Here is a 26195-nt window from a genome sequence, read left to right on the forward strand (position 1 = left end):
ACGCAACAGCAGCAAATCATGTAACAAAAGGACATATGCCTCCCTCTCCATTTTGGTTAAGCCATCTCTTTCCTCAAACAACCTTAAAGAGAAGCAGTTGGCAAAGACATAGCACGACATGTCTTTATTATACTTCCTTAACAACTTGAAAGTTTTCCCAGGATTACACAGAAACTACAACTATTAACACGCAATATATTGCATTCCTGAGAGTGTTCCTAAGTGTGTCTCAGCCATGTTACCAAGAGAGATTAGAAGGCATTACTCATCTGTAGCAGTATTGTTGCTCTCCAAAGCTCTTTGATCCATTACCACGCATGCCCTTTGTAATGATAATTTAGTAAGAGTCTGATACTTAATAATTCAGTCTCAGAACTTTCCCTTCACTGCCTTTTGTGCGCTGACATAAATTGCCATACTCTCAAAATAAAATCACGCTCTCAATAATACTTCAGACACTGCAGGTACCTGCCTGTCTGTAGCTTTATTTTCTGTATTTAATTAATGCAATGGTACTGGGTTCACAGTCCAGATATTCATGTTCCCTGATTAAGTCCTGAGGATTTGCTGTAGAAGAAGCAGTAGTTTCTGTAATTGCCATCTACCAATGTCCCTTGGCTCTGACCTTTCGCAGCCAACTTACAGAGCAAGAGGTTAGGGAAGCTGCCAGGTGTATTCAGGTCTGCGTCTCTTCACTGAGATGCCCAGAACAGGACTGGTTATTTTTGTGCCAAATGAATACTGACATGAAAGTCTTTTGAGTCTAATCTCTGCCTCTGCAGTAAAATTGCCTTCAGAATTAACATTTTCTGATCAGCCTGTTGGTTTGAGTTAAGCTGTTGACATCAGAAGGTGGAAGGTGCCATATACTGTTGCCAAACCAACAAGCTGCCAAATAACAGCCCCTCAAAAGCATTCCCTGGTAAGGGAACAGGAGGCTGAGGTTTTCACTCACGCAAGGTTCATTGTATGCCATTTTGCTTGATAAATTAGCTTTAAAACTTTAACACATGAGCTTTGATGCTGAAAACAGCTTTATGCTGTTGAAACAGTAGGCAATCTTGATTTAGACTTTAAATTAATTTGGAAGAAATTCTACAGAATCAATGTAGTTAGAGATGGAAAAGACCTACATAAACACGTCTTTTCCTTTTGTGGGACAGGACGGCAATGATTTGGTGTATTTAATGGAAATACACCAATCTTCTAAGTATATATAACTCCACTAAACCGTTTTGCAAATCCAACTCGGATTAGGTACCCTAAATCTGAGGCTACTTTTCAAGTTTTCACCTGATAATTTAGAGAAACTACGTATATTAAACCAATGTCATATCCAATTTTTCAACAGAATGAAAAAAGTATCTCACTAGAGCTATTTTCTTCATAAATGCCCAGACAAAAAAACCGCTCAGGTAGAAATAATGCATATGCCTGCAAGTCTTTCTGGAACTAAAACCAGTAACAAGCCTTGAATCGTCCCAGGGAACCGGCAGCCTCAATTTCAAAACAAAGCAGTGTCTCTGGTGACAGGTGCTCATTTGCCAGGAGTGCACAGAGGTATGCTGGCTTCTTTCGAGTTTCCTTTGAGATGAAGCTACATGCCACAGCTGTGGCAGTCTCAGGAGTCGTCAATCATACTTTGAGCACCTACAACTGTTTGATAAAGGGCCACAAACACCATTTTTTAACTAAAACTTGAATTTCATGAATTTGATTCTTCTGATAAAAGGATAAAAGTTGCTCACTATTTGCTGCATGTAGGTCATTCCCCTACTTCAGAAATCTTGTAAAGCCTTTTTTCTCTACTATTTTATTATTTAAGTCCATTTGTGATGCACTATTCGTATCCAGGGAACGACACTACTGCAGGTTTATTAGTTGGGCAGGCAGCAAAACGAACTTTCAATATGAAAATTTAGCAGGGCATTAATTTGTTCCACAGTAGCTGAAGACTGAATGTGAAGAGTACACATTTGAAGTTACTTTGAGATCCAACGTAGGACAAGTGAGAGATCAAAGGAGGGGGATCTGTAAAAAAAAGTGAAAAATTGGCATCTTCTTTGATCCTTATCTATATCTTCGGTACTGTGCTCATTAAAGCAGATTCTGCTTTGGATTGCTTCTAGACAGAACGTGAAACAATCTTCATGCAAAAGCTTTGCCGTTTGGCCTGTAACCTGTCACCCACAAACGAGAGACAGAGACCGAGAGAGAGACAAACAGACAGAGATAGCTCCTGAAAGTCCTAATTACAGGAAAAGGTTTGATGATATTACTATTTACCAGAGACCTACCATGAAGCGAAAAGTCAAAGGAAAGGAGAATTAATTAGTTTCTCTGCTTACAGAACTACTTGTTTTGAATGAACCACATTTTCAGATAATTCTTGGATTGACTGGATCACATGCAATCAATAAATACTACTACTAAATAATTATAACTTTTCCCTCTTTCTTCAAAACGTTAGTCTATCACCTTAGGTGTTGCACAGGAAGAGCTACCTTGTTCTAAAAGAGAAGATTCCTTCCCACACAACACACCGCACTATTACTGAGAGGAGTAAGGACAGTGTTTCTGTCACGTTTTTAAAGTTAGTTATCGCAATTCAGTAGAAGAAATCTTACTGCCAAATATGTCTTGATACTCTGTCTTGCTGCGTTTGAGATGGAAGGTGATTTGATTGCTCTTCCATTTTTCACGCTGATGCAAAATGGAAAGAATGGCATCATGAATCTCCGTGTGCTGTCTATTTGCCTGTCTAAGTAGCATGTCGTTCTTCCTGGGTATGTCTTAATCGTCAAATAATGTAGCACCTTGATTTCCTTCCTGGTCCAAGTTCTCCAACTGTCTGCACTGCACATGCGTTACTATGCTCTTGTTCTCTTTTCAAGAGAACAAGTTCCTTCCAGGACAAAATTTGGGTGCTGTTCTGGTGTCCTCTGGAGACTCCTTCCAGGAGCTAGGAGGGGTAAGACCATGTCAGGTTGTGTTCCTTTTGGTCTACACAGTTCTCCCACCGCTATCCCAGCCAGCCTTCTCCACTCAGATGCCCTCACATATATCCACGTCAGACTCCAGGCATGTACCACATACTCTCAGTTTTAGTTTTGAAAACATCACTCTAGTAGACTACAACTCCTATCACTCTGAAATTAAAAACAACACACAATTATTACTGTACCTTGTACAAGAGCAACTAATGGCACCCGGTCAGAATCAGACCATGTGCTGTGCTGTACAGCTTACCCAGACGGAGGTACGATGGGAAAGGGCATGAGAAAGGACATTGCACCACTTGGCCAGGGAGCCCACCAACCACTTCTTTGTAATAAATGCTTCTGCAGCATACATATGGCATTTTTATTACGTTTAGCGAATAACTCCTACTTTATAAAAATATGTTTATATAGGCAAAACATGACATAAATAAAACGTGAAGCCAAATCTCACTGCTTCAAGAACACTTCAAGAAAGAAGACTGAAGTACTAACATTAAAATGTTTACAAAGCAGCACGCTCCATCATAATAGGGCAGCTGTAGCATCACCTAAAGAGCATAGTAACAGAGATGGTTCTAACAGCATGCTTGCGATTGAATAGTCATTACCAAAAATAATTTCTGGAAAAGATTAGCTACTGACTTGACGGATTAGATAAATTATTACCTTTCAAATACCTTAAAAATCCCTGCACACTGGACAGCTGTTTGGAGCACTTCAGCAAAATTAGTAACCCAACAAAAAAAAGTAAATGTGAAAAGAATAATGCATTTAAATAAGAAACCTAGTATTGCAGAAAAATGTGCAATGACAGAACAATGTATTCTCTCGAGTGGAAAATGTCATGCTTTGCGTGGAGAAAAAAAACATGTGGAAGCTGAGAATTCCTAATTTTTAATCCAACTTCACTCTTCCATATTGTACCAGGTAATTTGTAATTTATCTGAAACAGAAATACTTCAGTACATGCCCACTTACTATTAGCATCAGGTAGAAAACAAGGACAGACATGCACATTGAATTACATGCTTGCATTTAGGTGCCTGTCAAGTTTGTGCATTAGGGCGGGTTCGGATCTCACGTCTGCTGGAGATACGCAACAAAGAACATGGCACAGAGTACTGTCCAGGTCATAAGTTGCTCCAGAATTCACTCAACCTTTGCCTTTACCTGAACGGATTTACAATTTAGTTTGAGATAAGCTATAGAAAGTTGCTATTAAAACCCCCCAACGGAAACAGGAGGGAAGGGTGCGCGTGTTCAGGGTTGCCCCATCCAGCAGAGGTGACAGAGGTGAAGCGTCCACAGCTGCATGCCCCCAGGTCCAGCTGGAAGCAAGGCACTCACGCAACCCCAAACAGCACAAATGACCTGATCGCGTTCCCTTCTTCGTCTGATCAGGAGGAAAAACTGCTAGCGGAAAAGTCACCCCGTACGGATCCCGCGCAGAGCTGGCCTTGGACACTGGCTCCCCACGTCTCCCCAGACGCTGGCACTCGGGCACCCCGAGGCCTGCCGCCCCCGTGAGTAACGGCTGCTGGATACTCAAATTATCTGCCCTGGACCGCCGGCAGCCTCACCCGACACGCAACCGCCGCCACCTTCCCGAGGCTCCGACGGCCGCCCGCTGCCCCGAGCTCGCCCAGCCACCGGCGCGCAGCGGCTCCAGCCGCCGCCCGCACCGCGCCCGCCCGCCCGCCTCCGCGGCCGCGCAGCGCCGCCTCCCCCCGCCAACCCCGCGGCGGAAGGGCGGGCGGCGGCCTCGCCTCGCGAGAAGCGGCGCGCTTACCGCCCCCTTCTTCCGGCGGCGCGGCGCGGCGTGACGGGACCCGGCGGCGGCGGCATGGCGCTCTACAACTTCAAGAAGATCACGGTGGTGCCCTCCGCCAAGGTGCGGGGTCCGCTCGCGCCGCGCCCCGCCGCGGCCTCGGACCTCGCCATGCCCCCCCTCCGGGGGGTTGTGGGCTCGCCCTGGGCTGGGGCTCGTGGGCCTGGGGGCGCGTACCATGTGCGGGCGGGGAGGGGGGGGGGTGCCGGCGAGCGGGCGCTCCCGCCCGAGGAGGGCCCCTGAGGGGCGGTGGCGCGGCCCTTGCCGGAGCGCCGCGCGGGCCCGCGAACGGCCGTTTTGCGTTTTCAAAATGGTGGCGGGTAGTTTAATGTGCAGCCTCGCTGCTACGCGGCGGTGATTGAAATGGCAAAATGAAGTTCTCTCCTACTCTGGGACGGACATGGGAGTCAAACGCGTGCCGGGCGGAGCTTGTAGCGTGGTTTGGGCCTCCTCCACCTTTCCCTGACACGACCCGTCTGGTGGCGTTTGGGAGCCGCAGGTGACATCCAGCTGCCGCTGTGGAAAACGTGGACAGGAGGCGATTTCTTAAATAACTGTAACAAAAACTGGTTAGAGAACATACAAACTGCATGTTATTGTTCAGCGATAGAAACCGTTAATATTAAACTCGGACACTAGTGTTAACCTAGACCATGCTGATATTTAGACTTTACTACATCCACAACAACCTTGCAATAAGCAGCTTTATCTTAAAACATGCAAAATTCTTGCATTCCGAACTAGTGATATGGCGTGGATGCACTTACCTGGTCTGCCTACTGCTGCACCAGAATAAAATTATTGCCCTTGTTGTGTTGTTAGGCCTTGGCAGTTTGTGTGATTAATAATGTTTCTTTAATTGCAGGACTTCATAGATTTGACATTGTCCAAGACTCAGCGAAAGACTCCAACTGTCATTCATAAGCATTATCAAATCCATCGGATTCGACAGTTTTACATGCGAAAAGTCAAATATACTCAACAGAATTACCATGATAGACTCACTCAGATCTTAACAGATTTCCCCAAATTAGACGTAAGTGTTTTGTCATTTGTTAATGGAGAGGAACTTTGCTTTCAAGGCATCATAAATACTTCTGCAGTGCTGTACTGGTTTTATTTGAGTTTATTTTGGCCTAAGCTGATTCAGTGCTTAGCGCGTTTTGACTGGTGGGGAAGGGGTATCTTTAGCAGACCTGTACTACAAAAATACAATTTTCCTACTAGGAAATGGAGTCTAAATTCTGCTCATAAGTGATTATTGAATGATGAGTTTTGCAAGGTTTTTGCATTACCTTTCTGGTCAAGTCAATTTGAGAGAATCTGCTACTGAACGGTGAGAAAGAAAGGTTTTGTAAAGTTTGTTTGTTGTACCTGGTCTGCTTAATTTTTCTGTGTGTATGTAAATGTAAGCCATTATATTCATGGTTAGTCTTTCCTAGAAAATACCAAGAGGAATTAAGAAATATCCAAACAGGAGGGAGTAAGAAATATCCAAACATATTGCATTACCTCCCATCTGCAGTTCTTCAAAAGATTTACCTTGACAACACAAACGCTGTTCTCAGCCCTGTGAAGGATACTGTTGAAAACACACTTTGACAAGATGCTTTTAAGTCTAACTTCCCAACAGCTGCAGTTGATACTCCATGTATCCAGTCAGGTTTTCTATGGGTGTTTAAATTGTTGACCTGCAACCATATTTTTTGCTGATGTTTTCATATCCAGTGATTATTACTGCAGAGTTCCCCAAATATCTTCTGTATTTTGTTTAACATCACATGATGAAATTTCTGCAAATAAATACAGGATTAGCTAAAACGTCTTGTTTGAAGTTTGTTTAAACAATTTGAAGTAAAGATGGTGCTTCCTTAAAATGCTGAAGGGTTTATCTGGGCATTAAAGAAATGCTGTTTATCCAATCTTACGCAGGATTTAATGTAGCACTCAGAAAAAGAGAGGTGTTACCTTGTTCCTCTGGTCCTGCTGCAGCACAGATGGGCTTTTAGAAACTACTTCTACAGGCTTCTTGCAGTTTCTTTATTAACAAAAATCTTCAAAGATGTAATAATGAAGTATATTACAAAGTAAAAGGTGAAATGGAAACTTCGTATGAGTCAGTCCAAAATATGTTTTGCGGAAGACATTGAAAGTTGATAAGAATTATGCAGGTAATGGCTAAGCAGATTGCTCTCTTTACTTAAGAGAGTAACGAAAGCAGTCTGGCTTGTGTTGTTATTTGTGTTGCTGAATTGAGGAAAAAAAGGAACGTAGGTCGTTGTTGTCAGCTTAAAGAAGGAAAATGTTGGGCTTAATTTTAATTTATACTTTTGTTTTAGGATATTCATCCTTTTTACGCAGATCTGATGAATGTTCTCTATGACAAAGATCACTACAAGCTGGCTTTAGGACAGATTAATATTGCCAAAAATCTGATTGACAAGTAAGGAATGTTCATTTCTTCTATTTTGTGCCTTGTCCGTTTGGTTGCTGGCTAACTTCTTAGCCCTTTGTCTCCCCACAGCGTTGCTAAAGACTATGTGAGGCTGATGAAATATGGTGATTCTCTTTACCGCTGCAAACAGCTGAAACGTGCTGCTCTGGGACGAATGTGCACAATTATCAAAAGGCAGAAACAAAGCTTGGAATACTTGGAGCAAGGTTTGTGTGTTAAATAGGCTAAAATAAAGCTACTGAAGAGGATGCAAAATTCATCCTTACAGATGACAGTTAAACATTGAAAGTGTTACCGTTAACAGTAGCACTAAAAAAGCAAGAATATGTTTAATACAGCAAAGTTGTAGAGGAACCATAGAGACAGTTCCAAAACCCCCAAATAATTATAATTTATTCTTTAAGTAGTTTTCTCATTGAAAATTCTTTAAATTTTGCAAGTGTTATTATTTACAGTTATAAAATATTCCTTGCCTAAAAGTCACATTCATGCTTTTATTTATTATTATCTTTCCTTACATATATTTGAAGAATTAGTGGAAAACATTTTCTAAACTTTATTCCTTACTTCACCGTGTGCTGCCTGATTTGATCAGGTCATTCTAGGTGACATGGGCAGAGACTTTGACTTTTAAAGTATTTGTACGGTTTCTTTTTTTGTATGTGGATAATTCTGCAGTTAACAAACAATTGTATGTTTTCAAAAATGATCAGTGAATCAATTTATCAATTCCAAAATGCCAGTTAAGTTGTGCATATGCATTTCAGAATATGAATTTTCTTCCATTTTTTGTTAAATTGTCTTAAATTATCACAAGCATTTAAGAGATGTATTTAATGTTTCAGTGCGACAACATTTGTCTCGTTTGCCAACCATCGATCCAAATACACGAACTCTTCTGTTGTGTGGCTATCCAAATGTTGGAAAATCTAGCTTTATAAATAAGGTGTGTGAATTCTTTTTCAAAAATAAGACTGAGGTACCATTGAATTTAAAATACTTTAAGGTAACATTTAAACAATTTGGTGTCATTGTGGCACTGTCTCATGTCAGAGGTAACAAATTTGAACGTGTGAGTAGAGACTGAAAGAAATTCACAGTGGGATAAATTGAAAATTACAACAGATTTGGCTTAAAAATAGTGTTAAGATATTGTATCATTACCTTTACCGAAGTAACATGTAACTGATTAACATATTTTCTGATAAAGACATTCCTGCAGAGAATGTGCCAGAATAACCATTTTGTTAGCTTTTCTGTAGCAAAGGAAGTGTATTGTAATTATTATTTACTGCTTGCCAATTCAGGAAATTTTAGTAAATGTCTATGAATGAATCTTCTTTAAGGTTACAAGAGCAGATGTAGAAGTGCAGCCTTATGCCTTTACCACAAAATCTCTCTTTGTGGGACACATGGATTATAAATATCTACGTTGGCAGGTAAGAACTGCTATTATCTTGTATTTTCATTAACGAATTAACTGCTTGTGGTCTGGTTTCCTATTTTGCAATGAGAGTTACATTTTCTTATCTTGAGGAGACAGACTGTGTCTGAGAGCTGTTGTGCAAGATTTTTAATGCAATATGTGAAATGAGGTCAGTAGTCCAAATCTATTCTAAAAATGTACAGGTAGATGTATGTGTTTCAGTTTGAGGGAGGAATGGGAACTGGAATTAGTCACTGAAGACTTTTTTTGTCACTGTCCAATTCTGGGCAAGGTTGGGGCCGGGCTCTCCCCACTCATTCAGCACTTGTAGTATTTGCTATTCTGAAACCACGTTCTTCTCCCGTTATTCCACTTTCATGGTCTCAATTTTGCTGAGTTTGCAGACTGACTTGTGGTTGAAAGAAAAGAACGTTGCTGTTGTCGAAAACGTCAGTGTTGACCAACAATCAAGCACCTTACAAATGCTGTATTAATTATCTGGTAATAAGGCCTGAGTTAATTATATTTATGTGAATTTTAGGTGGTAGATACTCCTGGTATTTTGGATCATCCTTTGGAAGAGAGGAACACCATTGAGATGCAGGCTATAACTGCACTTGCACATCTTCGTGCTGCTGTGCTTTATGTAATGGATGTGTCTGAACAGTGTGGGCATAGCCTGGAGGAGCAAGTGGAACTCTTCAGAAATATTAAACCGTTGTTCGCTAACAAGGTAGATTTGGTTTACATTGTTAATCGAATCCAGGTTTTTATAATGCGATAACTCGGGTAATGGTGCTTATTTTCTGTTTACTAGCCACTGATAATTGTTGCAAACAAGTGTGATGTGAAGAGGATTGCAGAACTTCCTGAAGAGAGTCAGGTTAGAATGCTTCCCCCAGCTTGCTCTCTTTCTTCTGAAATTTACAAAAGTACTTATCGTGGGCTAACATAATTCATATTGGGCAAAGACTTTTACACAGCATTTCTTAATTTTTAACTGTTGAAAAATGTAATGGAAAGTCATTTTCCAGGTCTTGCCCTGCAGTGTGTAATGTATATACTTGCCTGAATGTTATTAATACTAAGCAGAAGGCAACCCTTTAGCTGTTTCAGAAGTCTTGGAGGCTGTGAGAACTTCCATTTACCACGGTAGTTGGAAGTAAGACTGAATAGCTCTGTTCAATAATTTCCCTTTCAGTAAAAGTTCAGAGCCAGTGAGCACTAGATGGAGAGGTGCCACTGAACAATTTCCGTAGAAGCCTGTAGAAGCCCCTGTTGGGCAAGAGTTTGTGTATATCCAGGGTTATGGCTTTTGATGTGCACAAGTTCAAGGATGCACATAGTTTGTGTCTCTCTCTCTCTCTCTGTCTCTCTCTCTCTGTCTCTCTCTCTCTGTCTCTCTCTCTCTGTCTCTCTCTCTCTGTCTCTCTCTCTCTGTCTCTCTCTCTCTTTCTCTCTTTTTTGGTTATGTGTCCTTTGTAGTTGTTTCGTAGAAGCTAGTTATATGCTTAGAAATTAAAAAATTTAAATAAGACTGTAGCCATAAAGTTGGTCATCTTTTTAGAAATACGTTTTAATAAAATACTCAGTGACAAGTTGCCTGTGTTGATAACTGGATTAAAATTTCTGTTCTTAATGGTGATGTTCTATTAAGAAATGGGCAGAGTGTGATTTTTTGAAATATTGCTTCTATTTTAGAAAATATTTGAAAGTTTTCAAGCAGAAGGATTTTCTGTAGTAGAGACAAGTACTTTAACAGAAGAAGGTGTAATCCAAGTTAAAACAGAAGTAAGTTTCTTTTCTATTAGTTTTTTTCCAGATGAACATTTAACTATTTTGTCTCATTCGCGTGAATTTAATTGCTGTTAAATTGTGCATTGTAGTGACAAGCTTTAAGCATGCTATCCTTGGTAGTGTGTTTAGCCTCAGCAGATTTAGATGCAAACCTCTTCCTGGAAACTTACTTATATCTAATGTAATTCATAATTTTAAAATTTCATGGTTAGATTTATCTTGGTCTTGTTGCTTTATCTATATAATTTGTCAGCTGTCATTGTAAAAGTTAGTTATACGAAAAATATAACTCGTGCATCTTCCCTTGTTATTTTTTATATTGAAGTACCTTGAGGTTTTTTTGAGGGCTAGGGAGGTAAGAGAATAAATGTTAGATCAGATGTGAGGCTGGGTACTTGGGGTTGAAAGTCTACTGCACTGTTGTATCAGGAAGACTTTTTTTCCTTCCCTAATACTGCTGTGTGTACTCTTAGGCCTGTGACAGACTGTTGGCCCATCGTGTTGATACTAAAATGAAAGGAAATAAAGTGAATGAAGTGTTGAATAGATTACACTTGGCCATACCAACTAAAAGAGATAACAAGGTAGGCTACCTATTTACACTTTTTAGTATACTTTCCGGTACTCTTGAAAGATAGGCCGAATGAAAATTCTGTCTTGGCTCAACATGTGAACAGATTAATGTGGTGAGATTTGTTTACTTTTCATCTATAAATGTCTCTGCTGATAGGTGAGTCAGCTTGGGACTTTATTTCCTTGGAGAATACAATACATTAGTAATTTATGGCATTATGAAAATTACAGATTCAAGCATTTCGTTCTTGTTTTATGGGGGGGATTGTTGCATTAATTTCAGGAACGGCTGCCTTTTATACCTGAGGGAGCAATAGCACGTAAGAAACGAATGGAAGTAGACGCACCCAGGAAGAAACTGGTAAGTGGCATCTCTTAATTAGGGAATGAGTAGATGGTTTTTAAATTTCCTGAATTAGCACACATATTTGCAACCAGAAGGCATATAAAGCCATGTATATCTTTGCAGGAGAGAGATCTTGAACTTGAAATGGGAGATGATTATGTTTTGGATCTCCAGAGTAAGTATTATATAAGTCTCAATACTTAAATGATGAAGTTTGACTATTTCTGTCTTCAGGAAGAATACCAAAACGTGACTCATTTCAACTAAGTATCAATGGCCTTATTTTATTGCATACTGTCCTTTTCTTCTGTTCCATAACTTCTGATCTTTATTAACTCGTTCTGTGATGTGACTCAGTGTTTTCACATTTCAGAATTAATGACATGTAATAACTAGTCTGATGATTCAGTTGTTTTTTTACCTTTATTTTATATTGCGGTATCTCTTGATACAATCCTCTTCAAGGAGGTATCAAGATGAGAGAGGCTGCATATATTCTGTTTCAGCTGGGTATCTGTTGCTTATTAGGTGTTTGTAGTGGGTGTTGTCATTGTCCCACAATCTTTTCAGTTAGGAAGGTGATCAGAAGGGTTTTTGAATATCTATCGGAGATGCAGTCAGATTTGTGCTACTTAGGAATATTAACATAATTTTTTCATTGTGATCAGAGTGTTGTCTTCTAACATTGAATACTCTTTGAAAAATTTTTTTAAAGAATACTGGGACTTGATGAATTCATCTGAAAAATATGATAAGATACCAGAGATATGGGAAGGTCATAATATACTTGACTATATTGATCCGGATATCATGAGGGTGAGTTTTCCGTTATTCTTTTTACGCCTTTTTGCCTTGTCATTCATTTATTTAGTGTAAATTACTGTATTAGATAAAATAGTGCTTCATGAAAACAAGGTCTGCATTGTCTGAACTTGCCATGGGAAAAGACAGTGTTCTCTGAATAACTAAGGACAGAATTTCAGAAAAATGGAAAATTGCTTTACCTTATCAGAAGGTAACCTCTTGACTCTTTTAACTGTAGAGAGAAGGAATGCAGTTATCAAAATATATGTATTATTAATAATACGAACATTCACCCAGTGAGTAGTGAGTGCAGACTGTGGAGCTGCTCATTATGTAGTTGGGCTCATCTGAGCTGCTGGTGCTGCAGACTCACGCTAAACATAGAAAGAGAAGAATTTTTTAGAGTATAATGCCATAAACAGCACAGCTAGTGCAGGTGAAGAAGGTACAGTACATCAGTGCAATGGGCAACTTCACAGCAGCCATACAAATGCAGCCAAACTATGCTATGATGTGAGCTAGGAAGCCTGCGTAGTATTGTACCCCATGGCTTCTTGCACAGTAATCCATTTCTCTGACTGCATTAAGCATGGCTGGAAGGATCATTATGAGTAACGTAGCTCCTTCTTTGAAGGGTCCGCATGGTGTTTTTATCATGGCTCTGGCCAGTACGAAAATGTAACGTTGAGATCCTGAAATTATAAGTCAAGGATGTGAATTTGTGGTCCAAATACAAACATCTTGGTTTTCATTTGATCTCTTCAAATTCTAAGAAACTAGAAGAATTAGAAAAAGAGGAAGAACTGAGAGAAGCTGCTGGAGAATATGACAGTGAACCAGAAAGTGAAGATGAAGAAATGATGGAAATCCGACATCTGGCACAACAGATCCGAGAAAAAAAGAAACTGAAAATCCTTCAGTCGAAGGAGAAAGATACACGGGGTCCGAGGATGCCTCGAACGGCTAAGAAGGCAAGTACAGAACATATTCTATAATAAAATCTTGCTGATGTATAATAACTGTATAAAAATGTATATTAATTTTGTATAGGGGAACGGATCCCTTTTTCTCATATTTTACCCTCATGCTTGCTTGCTTTCTTCTGTATTCGTAGGAGTGCTGATCTTTGTTATGGAGACATACAAAATGATTTGTATTAAGTCACACAAATGAGTTTTCTGTAAAATGGCCGTATATATTGCAGAAAAAGGTTTGAGGAATATAATCCAGCTCATTTAGTTGAGTTACTGTATGGGATTTTTAAATTATTTTATTTTTTTAAATATGGGAAGTTAGAAGTTTGAGATCATTATTTCAAATTAAAATTGTGTAAAATTTATTACGGGGCCTTCCTGTGCTGGAAAAGATCAGATGTTTCTTCTTGGAAGCTAGACACCACGTTTTCTAATGACAAAAACTCTTGTAACCGGTCCAAAAAGATTGGCTGATACCAAACTGTAAAAACCGGACATTTTCAGAAAATGAATCTTGCTAATTTTGCTCCCCATTTTGATGCCCTAATTTTGCTCCGGTACAGTGTATGCCTTTTGGGAGAGAAGGAAACATTTCTGATAGAAACACCCCTTCCCCTTTATCACCCTTCCAAAAAGGCAAACTATTTGAAAGGTCTTTTTTGGAGTGCTGGGACAAATCCTGTGAAGAAGAATTTATGGATAAAGAGAATTAAGTGAATGTGAAGTTGTGACTTGCATAATATGATTGAGCAATGCACCATAAAGAATAAATATGTAGCGTATATACCTATGCTTATGGCCATGTATTAAGACAAAAATTAGATAGGACCATCATTTTTAAAGAGAAACGTGATTTCTTAACTTTCTCTTTACAGGTCCAGCGGAAGGTGCTAGAGAAAGAAATGACTGATCTTGGACTGGACATGACTAATAAAGATGATGTAAGCTTTTTGCTCATTAAATATTATGGTTATCTGAAAGGGATCGGTTTCACTGTATGCTAAATTTCTTTGAGCACATTTGAAATGTTTACTATGGTTGGCAGAAGAGAGAGGTGTGGGATTTATTAAGGAGGAAGTGTGAAATCTGAATGAGGCAGCAAATACTGGAATGTTTGAATGACATGGTTGTAACAGGCTGGGTAGCCTGAACGCACCACCCCCCCCCAAGTATGTATAAGGAATCCCAAATGTACATATGCACTGCTTTCTATTAGAACTTTGTTTGAATTTGTATAGGATTCAAGAACTTGGTTTACAAATTGAGACTGGCTAAACATACTTCTTAAAGTTTTGAGACTTTTTTTTTTGGATGGGATACTGTTATGTCAGAAATAGTAATAATGAACAGATCAGGCTTATCTTTTTACAGTTCATTAATGCTATGAGTTCTAATTAAAGTTTTTGATTGCCTGGCTGGCATTTTTAGATGCAATACAGTCATGGAGTAGGACTTCTGAACCTAGTTTTGCCTTGAGGAATCATTTTATCTTATTATTTTTCATTAATTTTATCAAATTAAAAAAAATCATTTTGTATGGCAAATTTAGCACTGTTACGGCTATCTGGAACTTGAGACCTTAATTCTTTAAATAAACCAAGTGTTAGGGAACAAGGAATGTCAACATTATACATCTGAAGAAAACATTTATGGTTCTCAGAGCTGACATGCCATATTGATTTAGAAGCTATCTCCGTGAGGAAGAACGTAATACTTACGCTGTAGGATGGTAGTCTTTATGTCTGAAATTCTTTTGTGCTTTGACCTACAGACTGATAGCCAGTAATCACAGTGGGTTTCTTCATTGCTTTTTTGCGGTTGTTGTAAAATTGCTTCAGTATTGCTATCCATTAATTTTTCTGTGAGCTTTTATCCATGAGTTTACTCAAAAAAAATCAGAAAACGGTGGAATTACTTTTTAAGAGTACATGCTAATATTCACTAAAATTTGAATATTGCTGTAGGACAGACAGATGATGATCAACAGTTGACAAGGGCTTTATGTTGCTACGGTATAGCCAAACTAATGTATTACACCAGTTCGTGTCCTGCTTTTTCGTACTAACCTGATTTGAAATGGATGAAGGAATATTAACCTAATTTGAAATCCCAGCATCTGTCTGTGCTGATTTTTCCTATTTTTAATAATAAAAATACTGTTTTGAAATTCAGGCACATTACGCAAGAAGGTCCCGTAGCGTCACAAGGAAACGTAAACGCGACGAATCTGAAACCCCTAAATCTGTGGCACGCAGTCGCAGTTCGTCTCGCCCACCGCGTGATGTCTCTGGTCTTCGTGATGCTAAGGTTTGTTAAAGTTATCTACCTTTGTAGGAACTAAAATAGCATGATTTTATTTAAATTGTCTTCTGGGAAACTTAATTCTGAGCTGGTTATATTTGTCAAGAAGATCTGGAAAAATAGAACTCCTTCCTGTTCATCTCTCTTTTGTCTGGCTTCATACTGTTGGTTTGAAGTCACTGTACCTTCCCAAGGACCTAATTCATTCTTAAAAATAACATGTAGTAGTACAGACTAAGAAACTACATTTTAAAAATGTAATTCTCTAACTGCAAATAAAAAAGAGGACTGAAAACTAAAACTGAACGTGCTCCATAATCAAACAGTGCAGTTCTGCCTATAATGAGTTAGGAGCTCCAGGGATAGCAACATCACATTTTTTTGTATTGGAAAAAAGTTTCGCTAAGGAAAATTAGCGTCACTGATACTGTTGTGATACTGTTGTGGAGTTGCAGTAGGTGGCTTATGTTGTGTATTATTTCATGTCTTCCTTAAAATCGTGAACCTTTGTGTTTTTAAAAGGTAAAGCTATTTGGAGAAGTTACTCAGTTTGTTTATTTGTTTGGTTTTAAATAGATGGTGAAGAAGGTTAAGACTATGGCAAAGAACGCTCAAAAGAAAATGAATCGCCTGGGCAGGAAAGGAGAGGCGGACAGACATGTATTTGATTCTAAGCCAAAACATCTGCTGGCTGGAAAGAGAAAATCTGGTAAAACTCAAAGAAGATGAGCCTTCTGAATTAAAACATAAGTTTATTAAAACTAATTTCTGGTCCTGTTTTCCTTTTTAGTGAAAGCGGAGTATTAAAAAAGTATACATTGGTATTGAGGGTTAAGATATTTGCAGCTCAGAGAGGAACAATTGTAGCGTCTTGCTCTTGCAGTTCTGTGGGGGTTATAGCACAAGAAACTTCTGTCAAAACCAGTGGCACAACAACTTGTAAACAGACATCAGAAATGCCACTTGATTTTCTTAGTCATGTCCTTCTTGTAGCAATATTAAGTATTTAAAATTTCATGTAAAACTAGATTTAAAATGAGGTTAAATCTAGAAATGTAGAAATGTAAAGTGGCTGGAGGTAAAAATCCCAAGAGAACTAAAAATGCACCCTTAAGAAACTGAACCAGTGAGGCTTGGCTTTCTGTACTTTGTCTGCGCTTGAGTTAATTCTTTGATGTGTAAAAGAGGTGAGTTCATGTTGCACTTTTCTGGGGGAAGGGTGGGTGAGAATACTGACCTTTTTCACTATTTTCACACTTCTAATGAAAGTGATACCCTTACCTTGATCACAGTCTTTCCAGAGGAAGGAATGGGAGACTGACAAGCACTGTACAAAGTTAGTGTTTGTGCACTGAAGTAGTTTTGAACGAATAGGAAAAATATTTGCCTGTTTACTAAGCTAAATAATCCCTGAAGCTGGAGTAGTTGCTGTTTCAATACTGAGCTGTAATCACGCCTGTAATAACATGGGCAGGTAAAGTTACAACTGGGATTTTTACATATTTGAAATATGTAAGAGAGTCAAAAATTTGTCTTAAGTTCATGTCAATTATGCTACTGTCATTCCCAGTTTAGGAATACATTTTTTCTTTAGAGGCTGATGTACTAAAAGTTGTGTATCTGTTCAAGACAAAATATATTCTGTCAAATATTCTGAGAATATTATATATTCTGTCAAATATATTCTGTCTCTAGTTAAAAACAAGGTAGGAAATATCTAGAGGCTAGTAAAATTATGCATTATAAATGTAGTGCACGAACAAAGCAATTATAAAACACAGTTTTTAAGATTAAACTGAAGTCCAATAAAATGCACATGTAAAATAGTACCAAAGCGGCAAGGCAGGGGGATCCTTAATCTTTTTTTTTTTTTTCCCCAACTACCTCTTTCAAATACAAAAGGAGAACAGGGCTGTTCAGCTGCCAACTTATATAATGGAACATTATGTATAATTCTGATTTCTTTCCCCTTCTAGTAAAGCAGGAAGCTTTGTATTAGAAAACATTCTCAAATTCTGTAAAGATTAATGTCAAAAACTTCTTTAAAAGTTGTGATGTTTTGCTTAAAAAAAAAAAAAAAAAACTGGTAGCAAAACTTTGCTTACAGCTTCTTTATACATGTTCTTTCTATTTCAGGGTGTGCTTTGTCAGCTTTTGTTCCAAGCTGGCCATTTGAACTAGATAAGTAGAACTTTGTTAAAACAAAGTTATGCCCTGCTACCCACCCCCAATCACATTGCTTTAGTGATGTTTAATAGGCAGTTTGTTCTTTATAGTCCAGTAACTCCACAGGTTACTCTTCACATAGCTGTAAGTCTGGGGGAAAAAAAAACAAAAACAACAACAAAAGAAAATCCCCCACAGTCCAAGGTTTTAGGTTAAGTATTTTAATCCTTAGTCTTATCCTTAAAATCACATTTCTTTAAAAAGTACTTTAATACATTACTTGGGTCATGTAGCTGATTGCACTGAATTCAACAGAGCTGTTACTTTACTATTCCCCCCTCCCACCATTATTTGCTTTTAAGAGAACACATCAGTTAGGGTCAAGTTGTTGTGTATTGACCTGAAAACTTTAAAAGCTGAACCAGAAGAGATACATAATAGCTTCAATGCTGCAGTCATAACTGTTGCAACAGCCGAGATGAGGAAGAGAAAAATGGTTAAGCTTTTGAAAAAAATCTACCTTTACTTTGAAACCAGGCACAGACTAGTTACAGCCATGTTTCACATCCAGGGAGAACTGATAAACAACATCCTATTTTATTAGGAAAACTGTGGTAGAGATTAACCTCAAAAAAAAACTAGTTTTTTTGAATGGTCTGCTATCAGAAGACATCACAATTAAGGTTTTCAGGGACAAAAAAACTGTACTTAAATTCAAACTGCGATACCCTTGATCATTCACTGTCTTATTAAAAAAAGAAAACAAAACACAACCCTACTCTGCTAACCAGTAACTGATTGCAAGATCAAAAAAGAGTAGCTCTGACACTCAAGTAGAATTTCTCAGTGACTAAAATTTAAGACATAGTGTAAACCCATAAACTTTCAAGCTTAAATTTTGGAGTTTTAACAACTACTTAAATAGCAGGCTTGAGTTTTCAGGGACTTCAAAAAGGGTCTCATAGCAGATACTGAAAGAAAAAAAGCTTGCATCAGAATGCCTTTGTTTTCTGGAAGTTGGAGAAGTGCCATCTAAAGCATACCCCTCCTCCAAAGGAGGGGTCAACTTATGTTAGGTATCTAGCATTCATGTTTGGTATAACTGACCATTTCTTTTCAATTAGAGATGTCCAGAAAACTAGTCAGTATTTAGTTACTACTTAACCAGAAAGGGGGAGGGGTGGAAGCGTTTATTATCTAAAGCTATGACAGACCTTTTTTACGATGCACCATTGCAAAAGATACTAAAAGTTTCAGATACACTAAATGATCTCTGGTTTTTTTTTTTGTATTAGTGCAAGATTTCAAGTTTCAAAGAACTCAGTCCACACAGACAATCTAATTATTTAAGCTTTTATGTACTGGTGGTGGTGGTGGTTGTTGTTGTTTTTTTTTTTTTAAATGAGACAGTACAGTAGCTGAAGAGGTCTATTTGCAATTATCTTGATTGCTTTGAACTAATTGGTTTTCTTTAGGGAACCAGTCTTCCCCACATCAGTGTAGAACTCCATCTTTAGAAATATCGATTAGAAATGAGTTTAAGTAAGTCATGTGAAGTTGAAAGGATACTATCTCTACTGAACAAGCTGGACAGGTGATATCCAAATTCCCTTGCCAGCACACACAGTCATTACACAAGGAAATAAGAGCAACATGGGTACACACAGCTTGAGGTTTCTTTCACATCACATGACGAGGGTAATGGAGAAAGACAAAGCAAGGAGGCTTGTTATGTTACCATTACTCATTTTAAATTAGACCAAGCTAAATTCACCCACAGGGAAGGAGGGGTTAGGGGAGGCATTTGAGGGAAAAAAAAAAAAAAAAAAAAGACTATAACAATCTCTGTATGAAGTTACTTGTTAAATGTGCTCCAGATGGACCATTTTTTTTTTAAGCACTTGAGTCTGAATTACCACACACCGTTAGTGAGACGGCATGTCATTGCTAGCCTTCAGCATCTTTCACCCATGGCCATTTACATTCTATGTATTCTTTCATGATCAACAAATGTATTCAAGTTAGGTAAGTTATCCCACCACTTGAAGAGAAAGGTCTCCGCAATTAGTTTAAACCATGGAGTAATCATAACTTCATTCCTGGAGGCTTTGTCTAAGAGTTGTTTTAGTTCATTCTGTGTCACGTAACAGTAACTCTGGATCTCATTGGGGTCAGGATTCAGTGTTACATCCTTCTGTATAAATAAGATATAGTCTATTTCATGTTCACCCCAAATCCCATCAGACTGGGCCTTGTAGTGAATTCGTGTCAGATAGGAGATTTCTTCTGGAGTTACCTACAAGCAAAACACTCGTTAGAACAGGCAGCAAGACAAAAAACAAACTGCTAGACATTACAGAATAATTAACAGCTACTATTCTCTTCCTAAAACATTATTTTTTTCTGGGTGTACAATTGTAATGTATTTCTTTACTAGTAAGTTATATGGAAAAAGAAACCCCTTTTAATTGCACTTGCACTTTGATCACATAGAAGACACAACATTTCTCTAGTCAGATTTATCCTACAGTCCTATAGTATGTTGAGTAGGTTTCTTCTATATAATAACGTAAGTTTTAAATAACGTTTACCAGAGCTTGACAAACACTTACTGAAGTACTAATCAATACTGAAACACCTGCACTTACCCCGTAGTTCCCAACTAAAAGACCTGACAATTATTTAAAGCTAAGACCAAAACTGCTTGTTGATAAATCACGTACAGCATTGATCTACCAGGGAGTAGTGCCAGTTGCAGACAAACTAAGTGACTCTGGGACAACCTAACCATCTCATTTCCCAGTATCACACCGTTTCTCCCTCATCCCGTGATGCAAATATACTTAGTTATACAGTGTGGAAAGAGGTTTCAACCACCAGTATAATTCAGCCAGTTTCACCCTGCTCTCTATGCACTCCCAAGTTGCCAAAAGAAGGTTACCAGAAGTAGGTCGTGTGATTGTTCTGGAAGAAACACCTAGTGTCCTGGCTGCTCTTTCCCGCAGGCAACTTGGCACTGCATGGACGCACTGTCCAGCATGCTCACAGCAAGGCCCTCCAGGAGCCAGCTGTACAGAACCCCTACAGCAGATTCTGGAGGAAGTACAGCACAGTGCCTTCTCATACCACTTGGGCAAGCAGTATAGCTAGCCAAACTGGACAACGCAGGCACCCACAGTTAGAACTGAAGCAATAAAATGCTTCGTTACTGTGTGATTTACTTTTTGGCTCATATTTAGTTTTAGCATTGAAATACTCTAAAATACCACACAGTGAGATAAGCCTTTGAGACTCCAGAACATAGGACAAAAAATCTCATATTCTTTAAGTCCGCTACATCTCCAAAGCTGAAGTTGAATTCATTTTTAGGTCTCAGGCTGACCCTGTTTGCCAGATGCACTTGGTGTGTAAATCAATCAATCAAAGAAGATTTCCCCTTTTTCCCCTCCTTCCTTTACCTGCTCCATGGGAATTCCTAATTCTGCTTTCAGTCGTCTTTGTGCTGCTCTCCGAACACCAATGGCATCATTTTCTTCCAGTTCTAGTGGATAGCTTAGCGGATGACTACAACAAGTGTTGCTAAAACAACCTGCGAGATTGTATCAATACAGCGTTAAAGCAGTATAAAGCATTTCAAAAACCCTGAGGTGCAAGACCGCAATTCAATATCTCAGAGTGTTGTTTCTTTTTTGTAGAGGAGAAAGGTCAGACGGCAAGGAGGATATTTTCAACTCTTATTTTTCTTTCCCTATTTTGCACAGGGATTGCCCCCATCAAGTACTACTTGGCACGTTAAGTGTTTGATATATGCAAACACATTCATCCTCTGACCCAAGAGAGCCTCTACCTAAAAAGCCAGTTTAAAAAGACCCTGTTTATCTGCAAATGCTATTTAAAGTAACTTTAGGGGGTTTATACGTAACAGAGCTTTGAGAATTCTCCCGCAACTTGCAAAATCGGCTGACAGTAGAAGCAGCATGTAGGCAGTTTACACCTGCACTTAAAAGAACAGACCCTCCATAATCTGCATCAAGCATATTAAAAATTACTAATCAGTAACGCAGCCCTCATCAGCCAACCTTTGATCTTTAAGAATCTAACTCAAGAGCATCTAAAATATAGTCTAATTACCTACAAACTACACTTGACCGTTTTGATTAGTTAATGATTGAGGAAAACACAATTCTTTAAAGTAAAAATTTCAGGAAGGAAAGAAAGGTCTTTCTTCCTCAAGTTGGGAAAGCTTAGAAACAAGTTTGTTTTCGAGCTGCAATTCTGAAACAGAAAGCTTTAGGTTTTTTCCAATGTGTCTCATGTAAGCTATTTTTGTTTCATGCCACTTATTTTTATGCTTCTTTGCATTTGCTAGCAATAGTTTGGGAGTCTTCAAAAAGGATACAGTTTGGCTGCAGTTTCAGTTTTTCTATAGGCGATAAAAGCATTTAAGACCTCTAAAAGGTACACTGTTCTGACTGAAGCACAATACAACTGCTTCCCAAGCAGAATGACACCATAACATATCAACTTCACGTTACAGCGGAATTAAAACAATTAAACTCTAGGTACCAGAGCAACTTCTCCAGCTCCACTAATTAAGCCTTTCAGCAGAGAAGATAAACAACACATACTCCATATTTGCATAAACAGGATCAAATAAGTCACAAGAGAATCATTTCCCAAGCACACGTGTTCCAATAAGCTAGTGTTTCCATTCTCTTGCTTCATCCGTGAAAAAAATACTTCTCAAACTATTTTGAGAGTATAACCTCTCCAAAGAAGTAAATTCTAAAGTTCAGAATGAGTTGCACTCAAGATTAGACAGGCATCGTTTTAAACAAAACATATGGGTAAGTATGGTATGTGTCTGTACTAACCTGGAAAAGTAATTTTAGCATATGATCTCTGCTGCAACAACAGTTTATTTTCTGTATTGAATAAGAAAACACTGAACGCTCGGTGCAATAATCCTAAAAACAAAAGCACAGAAAGTTATTTAATGGAGGAAAAAAAACATAAAAAGGATAAGAGTTTAATAGCCTAGAAGATAAAGCCAAACACCCACAACAGTCAAAAATCATACATGTTAAAAAACAAGGTTTTGAGGAAAAACTCTCACTTAGGTTTCTACTTCAACTTAGACTTAACATTAGGAAATTATAGAAGTGCTAAGAACAAGAAGACAACAGCAGAGATCTACTAAATTCTGTTTGTTCACCATTTTGAAGGTGCCCATCCAGGCAAGCTTCTAGTAAGGCTTAGTATCCATAAATTGGATTAGTCGTCGTAGCTTTTATGTCCTTCTTCAGAGCGCCCGTGAGTACAAAAAAAGAGTACGTGAAAATCCACAAATTTGACCAACGAAAAATAAAACTGATAAGCAATTAAAATGACAACACAAAACATTCCGATCGCCAGTAGCTGAGGCAGAACTCTGCCCTAGCCACCGAAAATCAGTCTATTCTATTCATAAAGAACTCAGCAAAGAAGCATGTGGTGTTCTAGAAGAGCCACACAGAGTCAGACACGTAAGAGAAAAACAATACTATTTTAAAACCAAAATGCATGATTCTAAATATTCTGCAAAACATACAGCTTATATTTGTAATCACTCATTTCTCTCCTTTGCTACTGCCTCTAATGGTTTGTTCCCTCATAGTGCAACTCTTTGAAATTTGACACTGTAAGCCTTGCAGGGAAGCCTTGTCCTGGTTTGATCAGCACCCACCTGCGAGTGACTTTAACTTAATTAATATATTTGTGAAAATATGGAATCACACTTATTGGTTCAATTAGTAAGCAAGCTGTACCTTTATCAATGTTTTCATTCAAATGACAGTTTTTCTTAGTATCTGCTCCAATCTTGTTATCGTTTTCATCAATAAGGATGCACATCTCAGCCAGGAGCTGCACCTGCTGCTCATCCAGATTATCTGTGCTTCCTTGAGGCATTGTGGCAGTAATATGCGTTCTACTGAGAACGCCACTGAAAAGAAAAAGAGTCATTCAGCAATACTAATGCCTAGAAGATTCAGGCAGAGCATGAGGAATGATTAAATGGCTGGGTTTTCTGACACAGCTGTTGTAAGTTGAGTGCCATTTGTATTTGTCAGGTTTTACAAGCCTTTTAGTTCTCTGAAATTTCCTACCCATAATACATGTTATATTGCAACATAGGGTAGGTGCTTAAAGCATTTCTTTTTCATTATTCTGAAACTACGTGTAACAGCTGCAGCAGGAGAACAGAACCCAAATGTAACATTTTGATAGGTTGATATAATACAGAAAATTCAATACTAAATTTCACCTAGAACTAATGAAAAAAATCTGTGTAAACCCACAGTCTCTGCTCAATAACTCTGCATTACAAGTACAACGCCAGAGAGAGCGAGAGAGAGAATATACGTACGTGAATATATACACTTTCCCCTCTCCCCCAGTAAGAGCTCAACAATCAGATTTCACTGCTCAAGACACTTCCAAAGCAGGAAGAAACAAAACCAATCTTCATAATCTTTGCTCCTCTCCCTCCCTGACCACCGTGTGTGTATACCCCGAGTACTTTTCTTAAGTCATTAACAGAAAAAAGAACAAGCCATCGCCACCTTTAAACTACTCCGTAATCTAAAGTCTCGGCTGTATTTCAAGCAGGGCACATTTTTTGATTGCAGTTTCAGACATTTCATCTGCTGCAACTTTTACCAAAAAAGCCTTCCCTTCCTTGTTCTACAGGATAACATACATAATGCTAAGAAATGCATAACCAGAAAAACTGAGCGCCTACCAAATGACAACTGATACAAACCACCTTCAAAACCAAAAAGTAAACGGGGGGGGGGGGGGAACGACCATATTTTCCCCCAAGTGGCTGACTTCCCAGGGAGGTAACACGGACATACCCGGTCTGGGACAAAACCTGACGCAGGCGCAGACAGCTGCAGCCCCGAGGGGGCAGGGGCGGCGACTGCTCCCGGCTTCGTACCCGGCAGGGCCGCCGCACAGCCCGACACCACCCGCTCCCCAACCCCAGGGAACGCTTCAGACCCTGAATCCCGAGCGACTCCCATGCCGGTACCCCGAGAGCGGCTGCGACCCTCGGCCACCACCACGCCCCTAAGCCACGAGTGCCCTCCGGGCGCCCCCGGGCCCGCTCCCCTCCCGAGTCCCCTTCCCCCCCGCCCCCCGCCCGCTCCCTCAGCGGCCCCCCGGTTAGGCCCGCCGCCCCACCGCGCCGCCGCCGCCCTCACCTCACGGCAGGGGCTTTCGCTCCCCACAGGCGCGCGGCGGACAGGTGCGGCGGCTCGCGACAGCCCGGCACGCGGCGGCGGCGGCTCCCCCAAGGCACCGCGGCCGCCCGGCCGCCCACCGCAACGGCCGCCCGGCGCAGCGCGCGCCACATCGCCCGTCCAGCCGCTCCCGCCAATGGCAGCGCCCCGAAACGCGAACGTCACCGCATCGTCCGATCGCCCCACTCGGGCTCAGCCGGCCGAGGGGGCGGGGCTTGCCGGAACGGGCGGATAGGCGTCAGGCAGAGCCAATCGCAGCGGAGCTGGATGACGGCGCTGGCCAATAAGGAGAGCGGATAATGGGGGAGAGAGTCCGGGGTGGGGAGTGTGTGTGCGTGTGCAGCGGTTGGCGGCTGCATGGCCGCGGGTCAGGGGCGGCGGTTTTTTCGTAGGTGGTGAGCGGGGCCTTCGGAGCGCTTTTCACAGAGATTTGACGCCGGAGCAAGGGCAGGGAATGTTAGTTACAGAAAGGTGCTAAGAAGGCACGGCAGCGTGCGCAGGGCCTTGGCGAGCCGCGCGTAACGCAGGTTCGCGGGCCTGCGATGGCGCCTGGCGTTGCTCCGTGTGGTGCGAGGCAGCTGCGCCGGCGCGGGAGGGAGCCTGGCCTGCGCTTCAGGACTGAATTGCGCTGCAACGTACCGTTACTGTGATTTACAAAGATGCACGTCACCTCTCTATCCGCTGGTAACGATCTGGGGTTCTGAATGTCTTTAACGTTAAGCACTTCCTTTGTCCTCTCATCCACCCATGAAATACGAAGGGCTGTACTGAAGTGCCAGCTCCTAGAGATGCCTCTGTGTTTTGTGCTATACTGGTTTTGGGATTCAGTTTTTAATCAGTTCTGGAAGCGTTTGTTGTGGTAAGCCCATAACCAGGTGCCTATAGAGTCACATGCTGGTTTTTTTCCACTGTAGTACATTTAGTCTTATATTTTTAATTTGTGCCATGGCAACATCACTTCAGTGGTTAAGATGTCTCAGACAGATGAATGTACAGCCTATGGCACTCAAGGAGGTAAGGAATACAGAGCAGTTCTCTCATTCAAACTGTAACTATTAGCGAAGGAGATAGGCATTTTGAGAGCTTGATTAACATCGTTACTATCCCCTTAAGTTATTAAGGGACAGAGAAAGAAAAACTGAGTTTCTGGATAGATTATCAGGCAAGATGTAAAGATGAGGTATAGTTCTGGATATGCACAGATATGCAATCTACAAAGCAGAGGAACTTTAAATCAGCC

General features: G+C 40.0%; 3 protein-coding genes across 6 annotated transcripts in view; 2 read left to right on the plus strand and 1 right to left on the minus strand.

Annotated features, from left to right (window-relative positions):
- Positions 1 to 4697: 4697 nt before the first annotated feature.
- GTPBP4 (GTP binding protein 4) lies at positions 4698 to 18939 on the plus strand. The gene is made up of 17 exons (XM_068934319.1): positions 4698 to 4893; positions 5696 to 5866; positions 7170 to 7273; positions 7355 to 7491; positions 8131 to 8231; positions 8632 to 8724; positions 9253 to 9444; positions 9529 to 9594; positions 10413 to 10502; positions 10982 to 11092; positions 11365 to 11442; positions 11551 to 11602; positions 12143 to 12243; positions 13005 to 13202; positions 14081 to 14146; positions 15378 to 15512; positions 16083 to 18939. The coding sequence occupies exons 1-17, from the start codon at positions 4846 to 4848 to the stop codon at positions 16233 to 16235; spliced, it is 1896 nt and encodes a 631-aa protein (XP_068790420.1). The 5' UTR covers positions 4698 to 4845; the 3' UTR covers positions 16236 to 18939.
- On the minus strand, positions 17878 to 25163 carry IDI1 (isopentenyl-diphosphate delta isomerase 1). The gene is made up of 5 exons (XM_068934320.1): positions 24917 to 25163; positions 23480 to 23655; positions 22547 to 22639; positions 21131 to 21261; positions 17878 to 19968 (listed from the first exon to the last, which is right to left on the minus strand). Exons 1-5 carry the CDS (start codon positions 25066 to 25068, stop codon positions 19651 to 19653), a joined length of 870 nt encoding a protein of 289 aa, XP_068790421.1. The 5' UTR covers positions 25069 to 25163; the 3' UTR covers positions 17878 to 19650.
- Positions 25164 to 25270: 107 nt separating this feature from the next.
- WDR37 (WD repeat domain 37) overlaps positions 25271 to 26195 on the plus strand; it is a 51912-nt gene continuing 50987 nt past the window's right edge. For 2 of the 4 annotated variants that reach the window (XM_009683957.2, XM_068934325.1), the window contains exon 1: positions 25276 to 25639. The gene's annotated coding sequence lies outside the window, so the exon portion shown is untranslated. Of the gene's footprint in view, positions 25640 to 26195 lie in introns of all 4 variants that reach the window. The other 2 variants (XM_068934328.1, XM_068934324.1) reach the window with 2 other exon arrangements.

The sequence above is a fragment of the Struthio camelus genome, chromosome 2 (genome assembly GCF_040807025.1).
Source record: "Struthio camelus isolate bStrCam1 chromosome 2, bStrCam1.hap1, whole genome shotgun sequence".
NCBI classification, from domain to species: Eukaryota; Metazoa; Chordata; class Aves; order Struthioniformes; family Struthionidae; genus Struthio; species Struthio camelus.